Here is a 26,078-nt window from a genome sequence, read left to right as displayed (position 1 = left end):
TGGCCTCTGAGCGTCTCAGACTGTCCAGCTAACGGCGCCAAACCACGGATAACCGCCAAGCGCCTCTGGTTGCCCCGGTAACAGCCAGCCACACCAACCCGGCTCCTTTAAATCTTCCCAGAATGCTGCGTGCCTTCTCCCATTCACTTCCGGGTTCGGAGGGCTGACTCCTGCTTGAAGTAGGTGTGTTTGTTGGTGGGTTGCGTTTCCCAGCGGTGTGCGATTACCGGGCCGAGTGTGGCGTGTTCCCGCGGAGAGTGGTGGAGACTGTTTTGTTCTTTCCCTGTATTCAAAATGACTGGATCACTAAGGAAAGGCTATAATGTCCCCCAAGTTTTGGCGGCCCTGGAGAAGTGGATTTATTAGTTGCGAAAAAACAAAGCTAGAAAGCACTTTAAAGTTATATGCAACTTCATTTGTTGCTGTGATTTATTTAAGCAGCTTCAAACAACTTACTATAAAACAACTATTTTTGCTTTAGAGAATGAAGGCAAGCACACACAGGTGCAAACAAAACAAAACTCCCAAATTTCATCTTTCGCTCATGTGCCTGATGCACAGTGAGCCCAAACCAGAACGTGGGAGTTTGGAGCAGAGAAAGGTATGTTGCAGGGCCCAGCAAGGAGAAGGGACAGAGCTCCTGCTCAAAATACCCTGAACTCCTGGAAGGGTTTCAGCAAAGCATTTTTAAAAGCCAGGTGTGGGAGACTGGTTGCAGGGTATGTGATCAGGTCCTGCACAATTCTCTGGTTGATGTTGAGATAATAGGGCGGTTAACATTATCAATCCTTAGGGGCCTATAGGGTCTGGGGGCTCATCATCATCAAGTAATTTCTTCCATCTGGTGGTGGTTTTAGCATCTGTAACTCAGGAAGTGTGCATCAGATACTATTATCTAGGTATTTCAGAGGAGCTACAGCGAGGATATGGGGGAGGGGGTCCGTCCTGGGAAGGCCCCATAGGGTCCTGCTCGGTTACATATCCACCCAGAAACAACCACTAAAAACACTTTGCAGCAGTCTTCCAGACCCTCTCTGTGCATATAATAAACTTCCAGCTTGTACATGCTATTTTGTAACCTAAAAAGCTTTTATGAACATATTTCATTTAAAAAACAACATGGTTGTATGTTTTCCATTGCACTTTTTGTTAAAACAGTTTCTATCCTTTTTGTTCTTAATTAGTACTGCAATGGAGAAATGAAAATCCTTATAGCTAAGTCTTTGCCCATGTTCTCATTTCTTTGTGGTGATTATTTTTCTCTTTTTACCTTAGTAATTTGTATTTGCACTTCCCTCTCTCTCCCCTAATGCCGTCCCATTCCACTCCTATGTCTTTATAGTATAAATGGATGAAGTTAACATATATGCCATCCAAAGGCTACTCAATTTTTTAAAAGTATACCTTTCTGATTATAAAGGTAGTACATGCTTATTGTAGAATATTAGGAAAATTTGGAAAAATAATAAAAATATTCTGATACCTAGACAACTACTGATCATATCTTGGTGTACAATTTTCTAGTTTTCTCTCTGTTGCTTTCAGCAATGAACATTGAAAAAATGTTTGCTAATTTGGTGCGGGGAAATGAGAGCTTTGAATTTGCATTTTTTGCTTATTCATATAGCTGAATAGTATTTCAAATGTTTACAGTCTGTGGTCCATTTCAGGCCCCATCTTTTCTATCTAGCCTTCCCTGAGAATTCCAGACTAATTACACTAACTTGAAATGGTCTAGTTTTCCATATGTGTATATTTTAGTCCTCTAACTAGATTAAGAGCTAGTTGTGTGGTCCTGGATTATTCAGTTTCGCTGAGCCCACTTTCTTTATCTGAAAAATATAGTGATAACAATATTTATTTTGCAGGGTTGTGGTAGGGATTAGAAATAATGTATTGCAGGTGAGCTCAATAAAAAGTAGCTTTTTTTTGTTACAGCTTTAGTAGTCTATGTACATAGAAGGTGTTCATAATATTATTTTTCAAACGAGTAATCCTAGCATCTCACTCAATTTAGATATTTATTGAGCACCTATGACACATAGGTACTGTTCATAATCCTCAATGTCTCTTGAACCTTTATGAATTAGATACATTTCTTACATAAATCATATGCTCCTCTCAACCTTAGAAATTCTCTTACTATCCTGTTTCTGCTGCCATGCCTGGCCCATCATAGCAGGTACTGAATAAATGTGTGAGTTGAACTGAGTAAATTTACTGGGAAAAGAGAAACACAAATTAGTTAAAACCTGTCAGGCAGTGATGAAGCCATAATAGGTATGAAGTACTTTGTACATTGGGAGATCAGGAGAGATTAATTTTGATTAAGGTATCTGGGAAGGCCCTGTGGATTAGGAAGATTTGATCAGGACCTGGATCATAAGGACTGAGGATGGGGGCTTAAAGATGGAAATATGAGTTAAGGCTTGGAGTTATAAGTAAAAAGGTTGTATTTTGTTATGTTGATGAAAAAATTAATAGTCGATCTAAGAAAGAAATGGAAAATTTTATTTGAGCGAATCTGAGGATTATAACCTGGGAGACAGTCTTTCAGAAAGCTCTGAGCACTGTTTCACCCACTAGAAATCACAGCACAGTTAAAGAAGTTTTTGAGACAAAGTATTAGACGTCAAATGAATTATTGACAGAAGGAAGGTTATCTCCCAAGAAGTTATGGAGTAGTGGGTCATCCTGACCCTATACAAGATTAAGAAGGAATATCTTCTAAGGAGGTCTGGTTAATGCAGATGCACGATATACTCTAAGGGGGAGGGAGGAGGCCCAAACTGGCAGAGAAAAATTTTGTTTAAATTTTTCTTGCCTTGCCATAAAATATGAATTTTATTTCATCAATTATCAGAGAGTTATTTGCAGTGGCAAAAGAGTAGGGTGGGCGAATGGGCCTAGAAGAGGCAGAAAAAAAGTAGCTGGGTCTTATATTTTGAGGGTATTGACGCGACCATTCATTATAATTGCAGCTTTCAAACGTTTCTGAAAAACAGGGCTTTTAATATGGCTTGGGGCGTCAAGAGAGAGAGGTGGACCAGAGGCTGCAATTAGCCTGCTGGTGGACAAAACAGGGAGTGCGAAGATGGCAGAAACCTTCAGAGGGAGAAGGGTATTTAATGGCCAGTACTGGTCAGGAGGTAACGACGGAGTGTGCACGAGTAAGCAGGGCTGCGTAACAAGGCTTATGGGGACGGCACAAGCACGCTGAGCGGCGAAGGCCGAGCCCACATCAGGCGGGTTGCAGCCTGCGAGGGTACTCGCTAACCCCAGCTCAGCCAGCAGGCGCTTGGCCCCGCCCCTTGCCCGCCTAGCAGCCGTCGCCCCGCCCCGTTACCGTCTTCCCTCCTGGCGCCTGTGGCCCAGCGCTCCTTCGGTCTCCGGGCTTGTGGACCCCTGCGGCCGTCGCCCGGCTGGCGCCAGGTCGGCTCGGCGGAGGGAGGGCCTGGGCTGTGGGTAGGCGGGAGGGAGGTTGCCTTTCCCTGTCTCCCCCCGGGCCGCCTGAGGCGGGCGGAAGCAGCTGCAAAGTCCGTGGGCGGCATGGCAGGAGCTCCGGATGAACGCGGCCCGGGCCCCGCTGCGGGGGAGCAGCTGCAGCAGCAACACGTCGGGTGCCAGGTCTTCCCGGAGCGGTTGGCTCAGGGGAAGCCACAGCAAGGGTTCCTCTCCAGCTTCTTCACCAACAACCAGAAGTGCCAGCTTATGCTCTTGCAGACGTTGGAGACAAGTAGGAGCTGTGAGCCTGGGGGCTGGGCGTCTGCGGAGGGTGCGGTGGGGTGTGTCTGAGAGCCGGCGGGCAGGGTGGGGCCTTGGTGCCGCTCCGCTAGGGAGCTCCGGGTTCAGCCCAGGTCGGGGGCGGGGTTCAGGCACCAAGTGCAGAGTTAAAGGCAGATTCTTGTGAGGGCGGGTGTGGGGGTCTGAGCCTCAGTTTCCATCAGAGGAAGCGCTGAGGCCCCTTTCAGCACTACTTTTGCTTGCGGCGTGAGTGAGGAGTTGGGTTAGGAGTTTGCCCTTTCCGTCACGCGCACTGGTCTGACAGATCCTTTGATATTTTAGGTAAATTATGCAGTAATATGAGGAATTGAGAGTCCAGGTGAAGCAGAGTTTTAAAGAACCATGTTAATTAAGGCATACCTGCTGAAACTGCACAACTCAGATGGGATTTGAACCCCGCCAAAACTCAGCTTGGGACTTGAACCCGCAGGCTGGGACTCGAACCCACTGCCTTTTAATTGAAATTGCACTCCTGGTCTCAGGACTTAATGAAGCTCAGGTTCTTTATGTCTCACTGCAGAAGCAATTCGGCGAGAGGCAAAGTGATAGGTAAGAAGTAGATTTGTTGAGAGAGAGACACACACTCCATAGAGTGTGGGCCATCTCAGAAGGGGAGAGGCCCTGGGAGATACACATTCCGTAGACAGAATACAGTCTGTCTCAAAAGGTGAGAGCAGCCAGGAAATATGGGTGGTTAGTTTTTATGGGCTGGGTAATTTCATAGGCTAATGAGTGGGAGGATTATTCCAACTATTTTGGAGAAGGGGTGGGGATTTCCAGGATTTGGGCCACTGCCCACTTTTTGGCCTTTTATAGTTAGCCTTGGAACAGTCATGGTGCCCGTGGGTGTGTTATGTAGCATACGCTAATGTATTACAATGAGCGTATAATGAGGCTCAAGATCTACTGGAAGTTGAATCTTCTTCCATCTTGGGCCTAATCGGTTCTAACCAGGTTTTAACCAGTTTATGTCGTGTCCACAACAGCTCTGTCATTCTTTAAGGGTTGTGCCCTGCCCTCTTCCCTCCTGTTAAAAACAAGTTTTGCAATCCTACCCTTTGATGGAAAGGGTTCTTAACCTTCATACATGGGTGGACTTCAGAGTGTAGAAATTCCTGACATGGACTATGAAACCGTATGTGTATGCCCCTAAGTGCATTTTTCTGGGGAGAGAGTTCATAGCTCCATGATATTCTCAGAGAGACCCACGATCCCAAAAATGTTAAGAACCACTGTTGTGGGTTAAATAGGGACACCATCTGCTGACCAATTTTTCTCTAATCCCAGGGACATTGCACTAGAGATTTCTTAACTTTTTTACATTGCCATCTAAAGTTTACTTTAGATACATTTAGAAAATCAAAGACTTAAACTTATTGTTCCAAAGTAAGGTTACTGTTTCATAGCTGGCCAGTCACACTTCAAAAGTCAACCACCCAATTATTTTCCAGCCTTCTTGAGATTACCTGCATCTAGGGAGTCAAGGGAGGAGGAGGGGGAGTAGAGAAAATGATGTCATTGTATTTACTTTGCAAATAGGTATTGAATGCCTCCTAGGTTCTGGTTTGGGCAAATACAGAGAGGAGTTGGGACCCTGCCTTTAAGATGTTTCAAAGTGGAATGCAGTGGAAAGAACATAGGCTGCAGAATTAGACATGGGTTCAAATTTTGATCCCTTGTTACGTATGGAAGAGTGATTTAACTCTCTGATCCTCTCCATCTTTATCTGAGGGAAAAAAAAAAAGGGAGTGGGGGAGGGATAAAAATACCCCTTTTAGGGTTGTTGGTGAGGAATAGATTTTATGAGTGTAAAGGGCCAGCATATCAGGAGCTGAGTAAAGAAAAGGTAGCTGTTCTTACAGTGGCAGAGCCAAAAAGTGGAGGAAGAGTTGATATAGGCAGGATATGAGGAGGGTGAGGTGCTGAACTTGAGACCCAGTAGGAATTAACCTGCCTCAACCTTTCAAGGGGAAGGCTGCTGGGAGAACCTGTTGGTAGTATTAAAGCATCAACTTAAAGCTGTAAAATCCTATCCCTGGGGCGAGTGTGATGGGAGAAATCAGACCTCAAGGGCGACCTTTGTTTTCTTTTCTCCAAAGCAAATCCATTCCAAATACTGCAAGTCCTTTTTGAAGTACCAAACAAATGTGCTCCCAGAAATTTTTTTTTTAAGAGGACTGTAGGCTTTTGAATCCATTTCAACTTTGTAAAACTCTTAGTTGCTTGAATAATAATGCACTTAGTATGGTGCCTGATACCTGATATACACTAAATAATACTTATTATTAATAATAATTGTTTTATTGTTAACACTCTTAAGAGGGGTCAGGTTAGTAAAGCAGTAACCTATACCTAACTTTCTCATCCCACACTAATTTTACTCACCTGTTTTTGCTTTCAGCACTTAAAGACCTTGATTTTTTTCTCTCTTTTTTTTTTTGCTTATGTCACGTAATTTGCTGTGCATTTATACTCTCAGACAGGACATCTATGCGAAAAGTTGATATTAGAGGCACTTGGGTTCATAATACTTTGCTATAATTTTAGCAGGCACATAGATTCTTTTTTTTTTATAAATAACAACTTTTATTTGTATTTTTCTCTTCTTGCTTTTTTTTTAAGCATCTTTATTGGATTTTAATTGCTTTACAGTGTTGTGTTAGTTTCTGCTGTATAACAAAGTGAATCAGCTATATGCATATGTATATCCCCATATCCCCTCCGTCTTGTGTCTCCCTCCCACCCTCCTTATCCCACTCCTCTAGGTGGTTGCAAAGCACTGAGCTGATCTCCCTGTGCTGTGCAGCTGCTTCCCGCTAGCTATCTATTTCACGTTTGGTAGTGTATATATGTCAATGCTACTCTCTTACTATATCCCAGCTTACCCTTCCCCCTCCCCATGTCCTCAAGTCCATTCTCTACGTCTGTGTCTTTATTCCTGTCCTGCTCCTAGGTTCCACTTTTTTTTTTTTTTAGATTCCATATATATGTGTTAGCATACGGTATTTGTTTTTCTCCTTCTGACTTACTTCACTCTGTATGACAGACTCTAGGTCCATCCACCTCACTACAAATAACTCAGTTTCATTTCTTTTTTTTTTTTTTGCGGTACGCGGGCCCCTCACTGCTGTGGCCTCTCCCGTTGCGGAGCACAGGCTCCGGACGCGCAGGCTCAGCGGCCGTGGCTCACGGGCCCAGCCGCTCTGCGGCATGTGGGATCTTCCCGGAACGGGGCACGAACCCGTGTCCCCTGCATCGGCAGGCCGACTGTCAACCACTGCGCCACCAGGGAAGCCCTCATTTCTTTTTATGGCTGAGTAATATTCCGTTGTATGTATGTGCCACATCTGCTTTATCCATTCATCTGTCGATGGACACTTAGGTTGGTTCCATGTCCTGGCTGTTGTAAATAGTGCTGCAATGAACATTGTGGTACATGACTCTTTTTGAATTATGGTTTTCTCAGGGTATATGCCCAGTAGTGGGATTGCTGGGTCATATGGTAGTTCTATTTTTAGTTTTTTAAGGAACCTCCATACTGTTCTCCATAGTGGCTGTATCAATTTACATTCCCACCAACAGTGCAAGAGGGTTGCCTTTTCTCCACACCTTCTCCACCATTTATTGTTTGTAGATTTTTTGATGATGCCATTCTGACCAGTGTGAAGTGATACCTCATTGTAGTTTTGATTTGCATTTCTCTAATGATTAGTGATGTTGAGTGTCCTTTCAAGTGTTTGTTGGCAATCTGTATATCTTCTTTGCAGAAATGTCTATTTAGGTCTTCTGCCCATTTTTGGGTTGGGTTGTTTGTTTTTTGATATTGAGCTGCATGAGCTGCTTGTGTATTTTGGAGATTAATCCTTTGTCCATTTCTTCATTTGCAAATATTTTCTCCCATTCTGAGGGTTGTCTTTTCGTCTTGTTTATGGTTTCCTTTGCTGTGCAAAAGCTTTTAAGTTTCATTAGGTCCCATTTGTTTATTTATTTATTTATTAATTATTTTTTTTTAAAGAAGATGTTGGGGGTAGGAGTTTATTAATTTATTTAGTTTTGGCTGTGTTGGGTCTCCGTTTCTGTGCGAGGGCTTTCTCCGGTTGTGGCGAGTGGGGGCCACTCTTCATCGCGGTGCGCGGGCCTCTCACTGTCGCGGCCTCTCTTGTTGTGGGGCACAGGCTTTGGATGAGCAGGCTCAGTAGTTGTGGCTCGTGGGCCTAACTGCTCCACGGCATGTGGGATCCTCCCAGACCAGGGCTTGAACCCCTGTCCCCTGCATTAGCAGGCAGATTCTCAACCACTGCGCCACCAAGGAAGCCCCTATTTTTGTTTTTATTTCCATTTCTCTAGGAGGTGGGTCAAAAAGGATCTTGATGTGATTTATGTCATGGAGTGTTCTGCTTATGTTTTTCTCTAAGAGTTTGATAGTATCTGGCCTTACATTTAGGTCTGTAATCCATTTTGAGTTTATTTTTGTGTATGGTGTTAGGAAGTGTTCTAATATCATTCTTTTACATGTAGCTGTCTAGTTTTCCCAGCACCACTTATTGAAGAGGCTGTCTTTTCTCCATTGTATATTCTTGCCTCCTTTATCAAAGGTAAGGTGACCATATGTGAGTGGGTTTATCTCTGAGCTTTCTATCCTGTTCCTTTGATCTATATTTCTGGTTTTGTGCCAGTACCATACTGTCTTGATTAATGTAGCTTTGTAATATAGTCTGAAGTCAGGGAGCCTGATTCCTCCAGCTGTTTTTCTTTCTCAAGATTGCTTTGGCTATTTGGGGTCTTTTGTGTTTCTATACAAATTGTGTATTTTTTTGTTCTAGTTCTGTGAAAAATGCCATTGGTAGTTTGATAGGGATTGCATTGAATCTGTAGATTGCTTTGGGTAGTATAGTCATCTTCACAATGTTGATTCTTCCAATCCAAGAACATAGTATATCTCTCCATCTGTTTGTATCATCTTTAATTTCTTTCATCAGTGTCTTACCGTTTTCTGCATACAGGTCTTTTGTCTCCTTAGGTAGGTTTATTCCTAAGTATTTTATTCTTTTTGTTGCAGTGGTAAATGGGAGTGTTTCCTTAATTTCTTATTCAGATTTCTCATCATTAGTGTATAGGAATGCAAGAGATTTCTGTCCATTAATTTTGTACCGTTACTTTACCAGATTCGTTGATTAGGTCTAGTAGTTTTCTGGTAGCATCTTTAGGATTCTCTAGGTATAGTATCATGTCATCTGCAAACAGATGACTTCTTTTCTGATTTAGATTCGTTTTATTTCTTTTTCTTCGCTGACTGCTGTGGCTAAAACTTCTAAAACTATGTTGAATAATAGTGGTGAGAGTGGGCAACCTTGTCTTGTTCCTGATCTTAGAGGAAATGGTTTCAGTGTTTCACCATTGAGGACGATGTTGGCTGTGGGTTTGTCATATAGCCTTTATTATGTTGACATAGGTTTCTGCTATGCCTACTTTCTGGAGAGTTTTTATCATAAATGGGTTTCAATCTTGTCGAAAGCTTTTTCTGCATCTATTGAGATTATCATATGGTTTTTATCCTTCAGTTTGTTAGTATGATGTATCACATTGATTGATTTGCATATATTGAAGAATCCTTGCATTCCTGGGATAAACCCCACTTGATCATGGTGTATGATCCTTTTAATGTGCTGTTGGATTCTGTTTGCTAGTATTTTGTTGAGGACTTTTGCATCTAAGTACTTCAGAGATATTGGCCTGTAGTTTTCTTTTTTGTGACATCTTTGTCTGGTTTTGGTATCAGGGTGGTGGTGGCCTCGTAGAATGAGTTTGGGAGTGTTCCTCCCTCTGCTATATTTTGGAAGAGTTTGAGAAGGATTAGGTGCTAGCTCTTGTCTAAATGTTTGATAGAATTTGCCAGTGAAGCCATCTGGTCCTGGGCTTGTTTGTTGGAAGATTTTTAATCACACTTTCAATTTCGGTGCTTGTGATTGGTCTGTTTATATTTTCTATTTCTTCCTGATTCAGTCTCAGAAGATTGTGCTCTTCTAAGAATTTGTCCATTTCTTCCAGGTTGTCCATTTTATTGGCATATAGTTGCTTGTACTAATCTCTCATGATCCTTTGTATTTCTGCAGTGTCAGTTGTTACTTCTCCTTTTTCATTTCTAATTCTGTTGATTTGAGTCTTCTCCCTGTTTTTCTTGATGAGTCTGGCTGATGGTTTATCAATTTTGTTTATCTTCTCAAAGAGCCAGCTTTTAGTTTTATTGATCTTTGCTATTGTTTCCTTCATTTCTTTTCCATTTATTTCTGAGCTGATCTTTATGATTTCTTTCCTTCTGCTAACTTTGGGTTTTTTTTGTTGTTGTTGTTCTTTCTCTAATTGCTTTAGGTGTAAGTTTAGATTGTTTATTTGAGATTTTTCTTGTTTCTTGAGGTAGGTTTGTATTGCTATAAACTTCCCTCTTAGAACTGCTTTTGCTGCATTCCATAGGTTTTGGATCGCCATGTTTTCGTTGTAATTTGTCTCTAGGTATTTTTTGATTTCCTCTTTGATTTCTTCGGTGATCTCTTGGTTATTTAGTAACGTATTGTTTAGCCTCCATGTGTTTGTGTTTTTTACGTTTTTTCCCCTGTAATTGTTGATTTCTAATTTCATAGCACCGTGGTCGGAAAAGATGCTTGATATGATTTCAGTTTTCTTAAATTTACCAAGGCTTGATTTGTGACCCAAGATGTGATCTATCCTGGAGAATGTTCCGTGTGCACTTGAGAAGAAAGTGTAATCTGCTCTTTTTGGATGGAATGTCCTATAAATATCAATTAAATCTATCTGGTCTATTGTGTCATTTAAAGCTTGTGTTTCCTTATTAATATTCTGTTTGGATGATCCGTCCATTGGTGTAAGTGAGGTGTTAAAGTCCCCCACTATTATTGTGTTACTGTCGATTTCCTCTTTTATAGCTGTTAGCAGTTGGCTTATGTATTGAGGTGCTCCTATGTTGGGTGCATATATATTTATCATTCTTTTATCTTCTTCTTGGATTGATCCCTTTGATCATTATGTAGTGTCCTTCCTTGTCTCTTGTAATAGTCTTTATTTTAAAGTCTATTTTATCTCATATGAATATTGCTACTCCAGCTTTCTTTTGATTTCCATTTGCATGGAATATCTTTTTCCATCCCCTCACCTTCAGTCTGTATGTGTCCCTAGGTCTGAAGTGGGTCTCTTGTAGACAGCATATGTACAGGTCTTTTTTTGTATCCATTCAGCCAGTCTGTGTCTTTTGGTTGGGGCATTTAAGCATTTACATTTAATGTAATTATCGATATGTATGTTCCTATTAACATTTTCTTAATTGTTTTGGGTTTGTTTTTGTGGGTCTTTTCCTTCTCTTGTGTTTCCTGCCTAGAGAAGTTCCTTTAGCATTTTTAGTTTGGTGGTGCTGAATTCTCTTAACTTTTGCTTATCTGTAAAGGTTTTAATTTCTCCATTGAATCTGAATGAGTTGCTTGTTGGGTAGAGTAATCTTGGTTGTAGGTTTTTCCCTTTCAGCACTTTAAATATGTCCTGCCACTCCCTTGTGGCTTGCAGAGTTTCTGCTGAAAGATCAGCTGTTAACCTTATGGGGATTCCCTTGTATGTTATTTGTTGCTTTTCCCTTGCTGCTTTTAATATTTTTTCTTTGTATTTAATTTTTGATAGGTTGATTAATATGTGTCTCAGCATGTTTCTCTTTGGGTTGATCCTGTATGGGACTCTCTGCACTTCCTGGACTTGATTGACTATTACGTTTCCCATGTGAGGGAAGTTTTCAACTATAATCTCTTCAAATATTTTCTCAGACCCTTTCTTGTTCTCTTCTTCTTCTGGGAGCCCTATAATTCGAATGTTGGTGTGTTTAGTGTTGTCCCAGAGGTCTCTGAGACTGTCCTCAGTTCTTTTCATTCTTTTTTCTTTATTCTGCTCCCTGGCAGTTATTTCCACCATTGTATCTTCCAGCTCACTTATCTGTTCTTCTGCCTCAGTTATTCTGTTATTGATTCCTTCCAGAGTATTTTTAATTTCAGTAATTGTGTTGCTCATCACTGTTTGTTTGCTCTTTAGTTCTTCTAGATCCTTGTGAATGTTTCTTGTGTTTTCTCCATTCCGTTTCTGAGATTTTGGATCATCGTTACTCTCATTACTCTGAATTGTTTTTCAGGTAGTTTGTCTATTTCATCTTCCTTTATTTGGTCTTGTAGGTTTTTTATCTTGCTCCTTCCTCTGTAACATTTTTTTGTCGTTTCATTTTTTTTTTTTTTTTAATGGGTGGTGCTGTCTTCTTGTCTTACTGGTTGTTTGGCCTCAGGCCTCCAGCACTGGAGTTTGCAGGCAGTTGGATAGAGCTGGGTCTTGGTGCTGAGATGAGGACCTCCAGGAGGCCTCACTCTGGTTGATATTCCCTGGGGTCTGAGGTTCTCTGTTAGTCCAGCGGTTTGGACTCAGAGCTCCCACCACAGGAGCTTGGCCCGATCTCCCACCTGGGATCCAAGACCCCACAAGCTTTGTGGTGCATTAAGAAAAGAAAAAAAAAAGGGAAGAAAGAAAGAAAAAAGGAACAGTACAATATCAAAGAATAAAAAACAAAATAAAATTAGAAAGATAAAAAAAATATTAGGAAAAATAAAACTATAATTGAAACAACTGCAACAGGGTAAAATAAAACCACAAGAGAAAAAAGAAAAAAAAAGGGGGGGGTGAACAAGCCAAAAGAAGAGAACAATAACAAAGTATAAAGAATAAAATAAAATTAGAAAAATAAAAGATTAGAAAAAATAAAAATATAAAAGAATGAACAACAATGAATCAACGAGGTAACACAGAACTCTAATGTAAAAGTGGAAAAAAAAAAGGCCTTGGCTATGGGGGTGAAACTTAGACAGGGGCGGAACTCAGGCAGGGGTGGGGTTTAGGGTGGGGCAGGACCTAGGCAGGTTGGGGGTGATGTTTGAGCATGGTGTGGGGCCTCTGCTTAGGACCTGCCCACGGAAGGGGAGAGGCAGCACGTCAAAAGGATGGCCTCTGGAGTGTGGAGTTCCGGAGTTTGGAGGTAGGGCGCCGAGTGAGGGTGTGTGGGTGGGGTTTAGGTCTATTGCGTTGGAGGGGGTCTCAGAGGGTGTCTCCGAGTGTAGAGGTGGGGCCCTGGGTGTGGTTAGAGGGGTGGGCCTTGGGCTCTGTCGGGCACAAGGGAGGCTCCAATGGCAGAGAATTAGGCCTCCCGGTGCCTAAGTGGACAGGGAAGGCACTGGCCCCATTCCTTCGTGCCCCTCCCCCACCGTCTCCCGCAGGGTCTCCCCCATCGCCACTGGACACCTAACTTGGGGGGGTCCCGCTGGGTGTAGGAACTCCTCCCCTCCCCCAGCCACCCCTCTGGGGTGCTGGTCCCGGAGGTCCGGCCTTTACTTTTGCTCCCCCTTCCCTCCCTCCCACTCCCTCAGGACCCGTGTGGCTGGAGGGGGCCTAGGTGGGCAGAGGATCAGGCCTGGGATCTCAGCAGGTTCCTGGGGGCCCAAGTGGGCAGGGGAAGCATGGCAACTCTCCCTTTTGATACTCTGCCCTCCCAGTGGTTCCCCAATTTCCCCCTTCGGCCGTGGGAATCCCTTGCCCTCCCCCAGCCGCCCCTCAGGGGCGCCAGTCTTGTCCGGCCTCCGCTTCTCCTCCCCCTTCGCTCCCCCAATGCCCCACGTCCTACCCAGTTGCTGGGGGTTCCTCCCATCCCCTTAGGTGTCTGTGGTCCCCCACTGGTGCCTGGTAGGTGCCCTAATTGTGAGGAAGAGCGCATTCTGCATCCTCCTAGTATGCTGTCTTGACTCCGCCCCCCACTTTTTTTTATAAAGTTTTTTTTTTAAATTTTATTTATTTTTGGCTGCATTGGGTCTTCGTTGCTTTGTGCGGGCATTCTCTAGTTGTGGCGAGCAGGGGCTACTCTTTGTTGCAGTGCTTGAGCTCGTTGTGGTGGCTTCTCTTGTTGCAGAGCATGGGTTCTAGGCGCGCAGGCTTCAGTAGTTGCAGCACAGAGCTCAGTAGTTTTGGTGCACGGGCTTAGTTGCTCTGCGGCATGTGGTATCTTCCCGGACCAGGGATCGAACCCGTGTCCCCTGCATTGGTAGGCGGATTCTCAACCACTGTGCCACCAGGGAAGTCCCTCATAGATTCTTAGAAGTGGGGGGGGCCTCAGGAGTCATCTAGGCCTTTCCAACCCCCATCACTGACCGGAAACCTCTGTGCCATCAGTTGACCAGCGTGTTTATAGACCTCTGCTGGAACAGATTATCTTTGAGGCCCTTTGAGGCTATTGGGCTCTTGTATCGACAGCTTTGATTGTTGGAAAAATCCTTTCTTATACTGAGTTGAAATGTGCCCTTTGTAACTTCTGCCCTTTGGTCCTTGTGCTGCCCTCTGAAGAAATGTTGGCTGAATTTATTCCCACATGATGGCACCCCTTCAGGTACTTGAAGCTACTGTGGCCCTAGTTAAGCCTTTTTTCTCTTTTCCAAATCTACAGATCCCTTTCTTGCTTCCTGTGGAAAGTAGTCCTGCACTGTTCTAGTCACTTTCTCCCATGGAACAGCTTCGGTTGGCAGGTCCTGTTTAGAGTATGGTACTCAGAATGGGACACTATTCACAGACCAGGACAGACAATAGTGGGGCTACCTACTGCCTTCCTCTAACCTGGATACTATGCTGCTATTTGTTTCTATGGATATTGGTCCCAAATTTTCTCAGTCTTTTGGGGTGTGTGTGTGTGTGTGTGTGTGTATATATATATATATTTTTTAATTAATTTATTTTAAAAATAAATTTATTGATTTTATTTATTTATTTTTGGCTATGTTGGGTCTTCGTTGCTGCATGCAGGCTTTCTCTAGTTGCAGTAAGCAGGGGCTACTCTTCGTTGCGGTGCGTGGGCTTCTCATTGCGGTGACTTCTCATCGCAGAGCACGGGCTCTAGGCGTGCGGGCTTCAGTAGTTGTGGCATGCGGCTCAGTAGTTGTGTCTCTCGGGCTCTAGAGCACAGGCTCAGTAGTTGTGGCGCACAGGCTTAGATGCTCCGCATCATGTGGGATCTTCCCGGACCAGGGCTCGAACCCGTGTCCCCTTCATTGGCAGGTGGATTCTCAACCACTGCGCCACCAGGGAAGCCCCTTGGTATATATTTTAATACATTGTGTTCGATCATTTAACTGAAAAGCATATTTGATGTTATCTAAGATGTTTGGTACTACCCATTTTGGTATTTCTATCAGTGTTTCATTTCATTAAAGACTTGCTTTTATGTTAATTTAAGCTTATCTTTTTTATATTCATTTTTTTATCATTTTTAAGATGGTATTACTTTGCTAAGATTTGTGAGGTTTTGTTTGATAATATCTTACACTGCTATTTGGATCATTTAATTGGTGCTCTTTTTTTCCAATTACTATATGTAACTGAATCAATATCTTTCTAGATCCATATGTTAAACTGCTGCTTGATGCCATGAAGCATTCGGGTTGGTAAGTGAATCTTTTTGAAGTGCTGCTCTGTATTCTGGCTGCTGAAAACAAAAAATCCCCACCCAAACTGGAAGTACTTCAGATATTTCACTTCAGGCCACAAAGCCCTTTCCATATGGTAGGTGGTGGTGGTTGGCTGCACTCTCCCCAGGCAGGCCGTGTTCTCTCTGGACCTCTTCAGTCCTAACTCCACATCTCTGGCTCTACTGTTCACCTCAGGTATTTAGTAAAGACGATACTTAAAATCTTACTTGTAAGTAATCACCAAACCTGGTTTTTCCACTATGCCAGTCCCAGCATTCTCCTTAACGGAGAAGAAATCTCAGCTTGTTATGCACGTAGAAGCCTTCCAGGTGTTGTTAAACTTTGAGGAGATCGGAAGAAGTGATTTCTGAGGTCCACTTCTTAACATTCTGGCCCAAGGGCAGAAACTCCAGCATATTTCCAATATGGTCTTAATGAGTTGATCAAATTCTTTATGGAATCATAGCATAGAATTTGAACTGGGATAGATTTTGCAGAGACAGTTTCCTTATTTACAGATGAGAGAACTGAGTCCTGGTGTTGAGTTGCTTTCCCAAGGTGTCCTGTGTGATAGTGATGGAGAGATGTGTCATCTGGGTCTCCTGGCCCAGGGCTGTTTCCCCTGTGCCCCACGCACACTACTTCTGGACGTTGTCTTTTTAATCCATTCTTACCTTCCAGCGCTGTTAACAGAGAAAGACACTTTTCTTGTGAAGATTGTAATGGAAATGTCAGTGGAGGTTTTGATGCTTCAGTGTCTCAGGTAGGCGGTCTACCAAGGTGTCCTCTTTCCTCCAGTTCTCTCTCCTGATGTTTGCTGATTGCCTTCTATGTGCTGGGCATTCCATTTGGTAGACTTTGTGTAGAATTCAAAAAATGAGTTAACTGTGGTCCTTACTCTTAAGGTCCTTACTTCCCACAGGGGAGACAAGACAGGAACGCAGAGACAATGATAAAATTTGAGGCGGGTTAAACTCTTTGAGGTGGGTGTGGTTACCACAATGGGACAGTGATGTGATTGACTGAAAGATGCCAGCAGAGTCAGCTAGAGGATGTAAAGGCTCTTCAGGGGCAAAGAAGACAAAGACTGTTGCCAAAAGCAGGGGGAGCACGAGCAAAGGTGACGTGTTGAGAAAGCACAAGGTGTATTTGGGGAATGGCATGTTGTCTAGTTCAGCTGGAGGGCAGGAATGCATGGGGAATGAGGAGAAATAGGATTGGAAAGAAAGATAGGCTATATGGTGGGAGGCTTTGAGTGCCAAGATAGAGTTTCACCTTTACACGGTGAGAAGTGATAGATCTTTGAGAATTTTTGATGAGGAGAGTGAGTTTTCTCACCTGTAAAATATGGGTAATGATTGTATTTATCTTATAGAATGGTTATGAGAATTAAATGCGATTTCTCTTGTAAACTACTTATCATAGTAAGCAGAGCACTTAAGTCAATAAATGTTACAAGTTTTAAGTCAATGGGGGGTTTTGACAGTCTTGAGGTGGTAGATGGATGTGTCATGTGATATGAGGGTAGATAAAAGTGTTGTAAGTCACTGTTTCCATCATGAATATATGACACATTGAAGTACATTTAATTGTTTCCTGCTAGGGAATTTTATATGTATTTGAGTTATTTATAGCTGTTTCATGGTAATCATGGGAAAGAGCAACATAGCAGAGGGGTGAGGTGTCTGAGTTTTGGAGTCACATAGACTTTGAGTTCAAATCCTAGTTCCCCTGCTTATTAGCTGTGGGGCTTGGGCAAGTTATTCGTTTTATTCTCAGTTTCCTCATTTGTAAATTGATAATTGCCAACACCTGTAGCTCCCAAGATGGGTCTTGGTAAGCTCATCCTCTTTGGGGGTTAGAGTGCACGTTTTGAATCTTCATCTTATTTCTCAGCAGTGTTATACACAGTTGGGCACTCTTTTTTTTTTTTTAAATTAAAATTTTTGTTGTGAAGTATCTCATTCATATAGAAGAGTAAAATACCTGTATGTACACTTTCAGTCATAATAGTAAAATGAACATCTATATAACTACCACCCAGATTTGAGAAATAAAACACTGCCAGGACTTCAGAAGCCTGTGTGCCCCTCTTGGGTTACAACCCCCTCCCTTCCTTATTCTGACTTCCGTGATAACCATTCCCTGCTTGTCTGAATGGTTTTGCCATCTATGTGTACAGTCCAACAATGTGTTTAGTTTCCTCCTTTTAAGCTTTATACTTGGGGTCATGTGCAATACTTTGTCATTTTATGAAATCATACAGTCTTTGTAACTTAATTCTTTCGTTCAACATCGTGAGATTCTTCTGTGTTGTTGTGTGCACCTCTGGTTAATTTAGTTTGTGTTGTATATTATTGCATTATATGTCTGTACTAGCGTTCACCCTATCGAGTATCGATTGTTTCCCACTTTATTATTATTATAAACAATGCTGCTGTGAATGTTCTTCACCTTCTGTCCCAGTGCTCGTGGGCAAGAGTTACTCCAAGGTATCTGGCTAGAGTGGAGGTCCTATCACATGCACACACTTGCCGTTAACAGCTAATGCCACTTTCTTGCCATGGTTTCCAGTCTGCCACACTCTTGTGGTTGCTCCTTTGCTAACTTAGCTTCCTCTACCAGCCCTTAAATGAAGTCCCTTAATCCTTGGTGTTAGAGCCCCTTCTTTTCTACTCTGCATTCTACCGAGGGGATCTCATTTACTTTGCTGGGTCAGAGCTTTCTCTTGAACTCCACATCCATATCGCCAAGTGTTCACTGAACACCTACACTTGGGTGTCCTAAAGGCACCTCAGACGTGACATGTCCAAGTTCAAATTGATTTTTACGATCCTCCATCCCCACCCATCCTGGTCTTTTAGTTTTGCATATCTCGGTGAACGGTACCACCATCCGTCCTATTACCCATGCCAGAAATTTAGGGATCATCCTTGATACCTCTGATTCCCTTCCCATATTCTGTCCGACACCAAATTTTGTCCAGTCTCCCTCCTAAATACCTTTTTAGGCCCCCACCATCCTAGCTCTGGAACTATTATCTCTTGCCTAGAATACTTCATTTGCCTTCAACTAGTCTCTGTGTATCCAGTTTTGATCATCTTTTGTTTATTTTTCCAACTGTGGTCAAAAGGATAAAAACAAAATAAAACACCCCCCGTTTCACTACTCCCTTTCAGTGACTTCCCACTGTTGTCAGGATAAAGAGTGATTTGGCCCCTGCCGACCTCACCAGCCCTATCTCATGCCTGCCACCTCCAACTCTGTGCTTGGTACTACAGGCCTGCCGCCGTCAGCTTCTCCAACATTCTTTTCCTTCAACCCTCCCCCTACCCTTTGCCTATGTTGTTCTCTGTCTGGAATGCTCCCTTCCCCTCTCCTCGAATTTAACTCCTGTTCATCCATTAGATCCCAGTTTAAACATTCCTTCTGCAGAAAAGCCTTTCCCAACCCTGCAGACCAGGTCAGGCACTCTCATTGTATGTACTCGTGACAACCTGGGTTTTTCTTCATGACAACTGTCACTGCATGTGTTTAAACATTTTGGTAAATACTTGATTAATTTCTATCTCCATTAGTAGATTATAAATCTCTAGTAGGTCTTGATAAATATTAGTTGAATAAATGAATGTTGAATGAATGTACATAAAATACCTGGGACATGTCCCAGTGTCTGGCACACAGTAAGTACACAGTAAGTGGGGACTATTATTATTAGGAGCCCGCACGTCTTTATTATTCTTATAGGGTCCTGCTCAGTGTGCTGCTGGCTTTTTGCACTTCTTTCTGAAGCTCTTTCTGAGGACTTTTCCTGGCAATTCTAGTAGGATGGGACAGTGTGGTCATTCATTGTTGATTCATTGCTTATTGAGAAACTTGATAAGAAACATTTTACACATATTCTCATTTAATTCTCATAATTCTAAGAGGTAGGTACTCTAAGTCATCTCCTTTTTTATAGTTGAGGAAACTGCGGCACAGAAAGCTTAAGAAACTTGCCCAAGGTCACTGACTTAGTAAGGAGTGGGGCTGGAATTTGAATCTCCCTGCTTCATTCCAGAGTCCACTCTTAATACAAGACTGTGGAGTCTAAGATGGCTGGTACAGTCAACCCAGTGAGGGTGGTGTGTGAATAAATGTCCTTAAACTAAGTGCTATGTAGTCCAGAGAGAGGAGAAGGGAGAAGTTAGCCATTGGGAAGGCTTCATGGAGAATGTATGAAGACCGAGCCTTGATGGAGGGGTGGGTGTTGGGTGGATAGAGTGGGTGAGGTTTTCCAAGCAGTTGAGCCCACTCAGGTGAGAGAGAAGATGGAATCTACGAAGTGAGAGTAGATCTTAGAAATAACCGAACTCTCCTCATTTTGGTGCTTCTTAGATTGTTTTGTGCCAGAATAATATCTGTAATCAGGCGCATATGAACAGAGTGGTCACCCATGAGCTCATTCACGCATTCGATCATTGTCGAGCTCATGTCGACTGGTTCACCAACGTCAGGCACTTGGCTTGCTCTGAGGTAAGTTTTATTGTAGAAGATACTTTTTCCCCAAGGACACTGTTGTGCGTTTGAACATTTTATTCAAGGATGATTTATTTAAACGTATTCCTTTTCTTGTCATAATTCCACATTAGTCTTCAGTTTACATTTTTAACTATTGAATACAATTCTTTTAGATACAGCAGGTAGACATTTTTAAGTATCTTTTTAGAATTGTCTTAAATATAACCTTTAAATCCTAATAATAGTGATGACTTTTAATAATAAGCTATTTTTCCTATGGAATAAACTATATAATACAAAAACTTTATAGTTAACATTTACTGAGGGGCTGTGTGCCAAACCTAACCCTGTGCTGTTTGTGGACTCTTTTTTTTTTGCGGTACGCGGGCCTCTCACTGTTGTGGCCTCTCCCGTTGCGGAGCACAGGCTTCGGACGCGCAGGCTCAGCGGCCATGGCTTACGGGCCCAGCCACTCCACGGCATGTGGGATCTTCCCGGACCGGGGCACGAACCCGTGTCCCCTGCATCGGCAGGCGGACTCTCAACCACTGTGCCACCAGGGAAGCCCTGTGGACTCTTATTTAATATTCACAACAGCCCATTGAGGTAGATACTGTTACCCCATTTTATTTCTGTGAAAAGTGAGGCAGTTGTTCAGATACCATACATAGTAAGTGGCAGAGGCAGGATTACAGCCAAGGTTCTTGAGTGGTTTGCTGTGCTGCCTTCCATAGGTAAAGTTCCTAGCTTTCCCCAGAGTAAAACAGTTCGTTTCAAAAATACAACATAGGAAGATATTTATTATTAAGCATTTTGGATTGCTGTCAGAAATACACACATATATATGCTCCTAGAAAGACATTTGTATTTCATACTTGCATTTCATTAATTGAAGAGTGCAGTGTGCTGAGAAGCTAAAGAAAACTAATATAAATTTCAAGCTTATACTTTATAACTTAGATTATTTTCTCTTTCCCTTGAAATTAATAAGTAGCCTCACTGCATCTGATTATAACTCATATTATTTGGAAAGAAGACCGAAATCTGAGCTTTTAAATATTTCTCTCTCTTGGGTGTTATGAGAATTAATGCCTGTTAGCTAGTTAAAGTGTGTTAAGTGCTTTGAGCTCCTCAGAGGAATGAAGCCATGTTATTATAGAAGTAACAAGAAGTGGGCCATTCTGATTGCAGTGAATGAGCAAAAACGTGGCCAGGTTGGCTGTAGAATCCATGTGGGTGATTCCATGACTTTTTCACCTATTAAAGCTGCTTTTTACCTTAAAGATATAGAAAATACATACTAACTTCAGGCTGTCATGTTCATAGCATGCCCAGTTTGGAATGTTCTTGATTCTCTGTACCACTTAATTTTTCATAGGCCCATCAAGACCCTGGAGGAAGGGCATGAACTTACACGGGTTTAAGGGAAGGTCCGAGAGAGTTTCAGTGGTTTGGGCTAGGAGAGCTGGGAGGTTTGTGTGCCTAAAGTGTCTTAGGTACTGATGTATTCAGTTTTAAGCTCACACTGAAACTCAGTTTGTAGATCTTTGGAAGAATGCTTTCTTGAAGTCCTTTTGGTAATTTCTAGAAGTGTTTGTATTTTGTAGAGAGCATAATCTTTAACTTTGAGGTCCAACTCTTTGACTTTTGGTTCCAAAAGAAATTAGTTCTGTCTGTAAGACTCTGGTGGAAAGTTTTGAAAATTCCCTTTGAATAGGTGATTGCCCACAGTGTATCTGGCGCTGCCTAGTGTAGCTCACGGATATCTGCTCTTTTTCTTAAGAACTTCTTAAGTCAATAGAGTTAAAAAAAAAAAAAATCTTACAGGTACTCTGTTCTCAGAAAAATATACCAATTTTATATTTTACAATTAAAAAAATCAGTTGATATAAAGGTATATAGAGCCCAAGTGCTTATTTTCTTTTTGTTTGCCTTCTGTCTTTGTGATAGGTTCGAGCTGCTAACCTTAGTGGAGACTGCTCACTTTTAAATGAAATATTCAGGTTACATTTTGGATTAAAACGACACCATCAGGTAAAAACTAACATATGAAATCATTTACTGTTAAGAGTGCTATGAGTGGAAATAATGAATAGAAAAATGAGGAGTATATTTAGTATTTGAAATTTGAAAGCACTACTTATATGAAAGAATACAAAATGTGTGTCCCTGAAGCCAAATAGATGGAATTCAGTTCTAGTTTATAATTATGGGCAAGCTGTGTGACTAAGTGAGAGATTTTCACAGTGAAAAGCACTACGGTCTCACACGTGGGATGCTTTTGGATGGGGGTAGATAAGGACTGGAAGTGAAATCACAGCCTGTCTTACTTTTATCCTACCAGTACTGGACTTGTGTTTTGAAACCATCACAGTATTCTCTAGACACAAAAGTAATACCTGTCAGCACAGAGACTGCACTGCAGCGCACTGTGTATTAGCACACCTTTTTTTTTTTTTTTTAAATTATTTATTTGGCTGCACCGGGTCCAAGTTGGGGCACGGGGGATCTTTAGTTGTGGCATGTGGGATCTAGTTCCCTGACCAGGGATCGAACCCGGGCCCCCGGCACTAGGAGCACAGAGTCTTAACCACTGGACCACCAGGGAAGTCCCTAGCACACCTTTAAAGGCTGTATGATGTGACAGCAAAGCTTCGGATCAGCACAGACTTGATCATGATGAGCTGAGCTGAGAGATTTTGTAAGCAAAACAAAATGAAAACTGTAGGCAAGACCATCCTGCTAGAAAGCTTTTTTGTTGTTTTTGTCTAAAAGAAACACTTTATATTTTTTTATTGGGGTATAGTTGTTTTACAATGTTGTGTTAGTTTCTACTGTACTAGAAAGCTTTTAAGGTCCACGATAGATGGGCATGGGGAGAGGAAGTTTAGAACTGATGGACTGGTAAAGAATGTGAGCAGTTCTGCCCATAGCAACCAAGGGGCTCTGTGTCCACATTTAGGAGAAAGGCTGGTCAGAGCTCTTCTATGGGGAGAGGTTACTGGGCCAATTTGTCAGGTACATGGGCGTCAGGATAGCAGTTTTAACCAGATGCAAAAAGGACAGGCTTGGAACAACAGCAGGAAGGCCCTTGGCTCTCCAGAGAAAAGAGTAACTCAACTCTGGGGAGGAAGGTAGAAGGTCACAGAGAACTACGAAGAGAAATTTTGAACTCAGTGAATGGGAGTTAGTTAGACAGCAAACCTGGGGCCTGGGAAGGGTGCCTACTCTGATAGGGCTGTTACGCTTTCAGCCTGTGCCAAGTCCGCTTAGTGATGTGCCACTGACCTGTGCTGCATGTCTTCCGTGCCCTCCAATCCCTGCTTATCTGGTGAATTCAGCTCAGGCAGCCTTCGAATGGGCGGTGTGTTCTGGCTCTCAGTGGAAGTAGGGTGCACATCAGAACATCCCAGAGAAGAGGCTAACGCAGTTAAGGCATGTCATCCGGAGTCCAGAGTCTTTGAAAGAGAAATCTCTCCTCTTTTTAACTTGGGTAGCAGCAGCAGAAAATGAATAGAACTAGCAATAGGATGGAAAATACGTGGAGGTAGTGGGAGAAGACTCCTAGAGAACAGAGTCCTTGCTTTTGTACAGTATGTACCCAAGAAAAAAGTTTTTTTTTTCCCCCTGAAAAATTAGGATGCCTTCAAATTTTGTGTGTATGTATGTGTGGTTTCCTGTTGCCTCCAGGGGAGATGCCCCTCTCGAAGGAAAAGTTATCTAGCATTGGTCACCTGAAAAGCTAAGGGAGAGAGAGGAACAGGAGTATATTTCATATTTATTCAAATTAAAAAGCTCAACCAGAACCTTATAGACTTTTTTATGATTTTGCAAAGTTGGAGTTATTGTTTAGCAGATACTGCCTAGAAATTATCATCATTAGGAAAGATGAGAAGAAGGGAGGAGGGGAAGGAGATCTTACTTATACCTAAATAATTTTAGGTTGAGCTAAACACGTTCCATAATTTAATCTTTCTTCTTTGGACTGACAGAAATTAATAAAATAACATGAGAGGAAATTAATTTTGACTGTGGTTCACACATTGTATAAAATGTTACTATTTCATGACAAAATTTTCATATATTAATAAAATTAAAGCCACATACTTTTCTCCTTAGACGTGTGTGCGAGACAGAGCCATTCGTTCTATCCTGGCTGTTAGGAACATCAGCAAAGAAGTAGCTCAGAAGGCTGTTGATGAAGTTTTTGAATCTTGTTTCAATGACCATGAACCTTTTGGAAGGATCCCTCATAATAAGACCTATGCAAGATATGCTCATAGAGACTTTCAAAACCGGGATCGGTACTACTCAAACATATGACGATGATGACATTTTATATGGCAGAGCTTCAGTGATCATGAAGAAAGTATGGTTCCCAAGTGGACAAACATAAAACGTAAATGATCAATTAAATACAGAGAAGACACAGAAGATTCTAGCACAGAAGATTCTAGCATCAGAAAAAGTAACTGTGGTAAGAAATGAAACTGCCTTAAACTCCAAGGCAAAAATTGTATCTTTGTAGCTAACCATTTGGTAAATAAGGCAAATAAATAGCATTTTTAAATTTTCTACAATGTACTTATTACTTGTGTTTTATTTTTTATGATTGTGATTTGCTTTTATTACATTTTAAAACTTGATTATGAAACCTGTGAAGTATGCCCTTTATGATGTGTATGTCTTCTTTGGAAAAATGTCTGTTCAAATCCTCTGCCCATTTTAAAATCAGGTTGTTTATTTTGATATTGAGTTGTATGAGTTCTTTGTATATTTTGGATGGTAACCCCTTATCAGATATTGTTTGCAAATATCTTCTCCCATTCAGTAGGTGGCCTTTTCATTTTGTTGATGGTTTCTTTTTTTTTTTTTTTTTTTGCGGTACGTGGACCTCTCACCGTTGTGGCCTCTCCCGTTGCGGAGCGCAGGCTCAGCGGCCATGGCTCACGGGCCCAGCCGCTCCGCGGCATGTGGGATCGTCCCGGACCGGGGCACGAACCCATGTCCCCTGCATCGGCAGGCGGACTCTCAACCACTGCGCCACCAGGGAAGCCCATCACCTGCATTTTTTTCTCACATTATTTTCTTCTTTCTCTTCCCTGCTGATTTCTGCTTCTAACTTAGATAATGCAAGTGTTAGAGTTCCCAAGAGCAGAATTTGGTTCTACAGAAATTACCAAGTAGAATATCTGGGATTTTATGAGGATAATATTTTTTCAGCAGGTACCAAGGCTAAGTTAAAAGGGAAAAATTAATCACGTGACATCCGAAGTGTCAAGTGGCAGCTTCTCTGAGTGCTAACTGCGTTCATACCGCCTCACATCCAAGGTGGTAAAATAAGGGGGAAAAAAACTGGGTCAAGGAAATTCTCCTAACATAATGACTCTTTTTCTGAAGATTAATAAGTCCCAGAGTCCCACAGCAAAGACCAAAGCTATATGTACGTACCTTTCAAATCTGGATCTGCTGGGTCAAAGCCCGACATGTCTGCAGGGGCCAGGCTGGCCCCTAGAGTGCTCACTTATTAGTAGGAGGCCCTGGGGAGCCTTGTAAGCGTCAAGTGGCTGGACTCAGCATTCAGTAATGGAACCACAGCTCCCCCTCATTCTCCCAACCACAGCATAAGGAGGAGAATCAATCAGAGGGAAAAAATAGACATTGCATTAATTCAATAAATATTTATTAAGCTCTATCTACTATGTACTGATGTAGGCACTAGGGATACTGAAGTGTCCAACATGGGTTGGATCTTTGTCATCGTGTGGAACAGCTGCACCAGAGAGGAAGTGTGGAGTTGTTTGGGGATATAAAATTTGGCACCTAACCTAGAGAAGTGATATTTAAACTCGAGACCTGAGGGGCTTCCCTGGTGGCACAGTGGTTAAGAATCCGCCTGCCAATGCAGGGGACACGGGTCCAAACCTTCGTCCGGGAAGATCCCACATGCTGCAGAGCAGCTAAGCCCGTGCGCCACGACTGTTGAGCCTGCGCTCTAGAGCGTGCGTGCCACAACTACTGAAGCCCGTGTGCCTAGAGCACATGCTCTGCAACAAGAGAAGCCACCGCAATAAGACCGTGCACTGCAACGAAGAGTAGCCCCCGCTCACCGCAGCTAAAGACCGCGCAGCTACGAAGACCCAGCGCAGCCAAAAAAAAAAAACAACAACAACTTGAGATCTGAGTATGAGAAGGAGTTAGCAAGTCAAGGGGGTGGGGAAGGAGACTTCCAGACAAGAGGAAACCCTTTGTGTG

At 42.4% G+C, this 26,078-nt stretch overlaps 1 protein-coding gene across 9 annotated transcripts; it reads left to right on the top strand.

The window, feature by feature from the left end:
• Positions 1 to 157: 157 nt before the first annotated feature.
• On the top strand, positions 158 to 24,667 carry ATP23 (ATP23 metallopeptidase and ATP synthase assembly factor homolog). Of its 9 annotated transcripts, none has more exons than XM_060306348.1 (8): positions 3,599 to 3,736; positions 4,066 to 4,332; positions 12,780 to 12,853; positions 15,254 to 15,299; positions 16,005 to 16,086; positions 19,701 to 19,838; positions 21,774 to 21,857; positions 23,943 to 24,667. In XM_060306348.1, the coding sequence occupies exons 2-8, from the start codon at positions 4,166 to 4,168 to the stop codon at positions 24,144 to 24,146; spliced, it is 795 nt and encodes a 264-aa protein (XP_060162331.1). In that variant the 5' UTR covers positions 3,599 to 3,736; positions 4,066 to 4,165; the 3' UTR covers positions 24,147 to 24,667. The 9 variants fall into 9 exon arrangements, with proteins under 9 accessions (XP_060162332.1, XP_060162333.1, XP_069902550.1 ...); XM_070046447.1 differs by having other exon boundaries at positions 3,723 to 3,745; XM_060306349.1 differs by lacking the exons at positions 3,599 to 3,736; positions 4,066 to 4,332; positions 12,780 to 12,853 and adding an exon at positions 158 to 183.
• Positions 24,668 to 26,078: the final 1,411 nt, after the last annotated feature.

The sequence above is a fragment of the Globicephala melas genome, chromosome 10 (genome assembly GCF_963455315.2).
Source record: "Globicephala melas chromosome 10, mGloMel1.2, whole genome shotgun sequence".
In the NCBI taxonomy this organism is placed as follows: domain Eukaryota; kingdom Metazoa; phylum Chordata; class Mammalia; order Artiodactyla; family Delphinidae; genus Globicephala; species Globicephala melas.
The sequence above is the reverse complement of the archived record's forward strand: the minus strand, read 5'-3'. Positions and strand labels throughout refer to the sequence as shown.

Bases quoted from the DNA above. Each gene is read 5' to 3' on its own strand.
- ATP23 (XM_060306348.1), top strand. From the start codon at position 4,166: ATGGGATTTGAACCCCGCCAAAACTCAGCTTGGGACTTGAACCCGCAG. The intron at 4,333-12,779 runs GTAAGAAGTAGA...GCCTCTGCTTAG, and splicing joins GGCGAGAGGCAAAGTGATAG to GACCTGCCCACGGAAGGGGA. The intron at 16,087-19,700 runs GTAGGCGGTCTA...GGTGCTTCTTAG, and splicing joins TTGATGCTTCAGTGTCTCAG to ATTGTTTTGTGCCAGAATAA.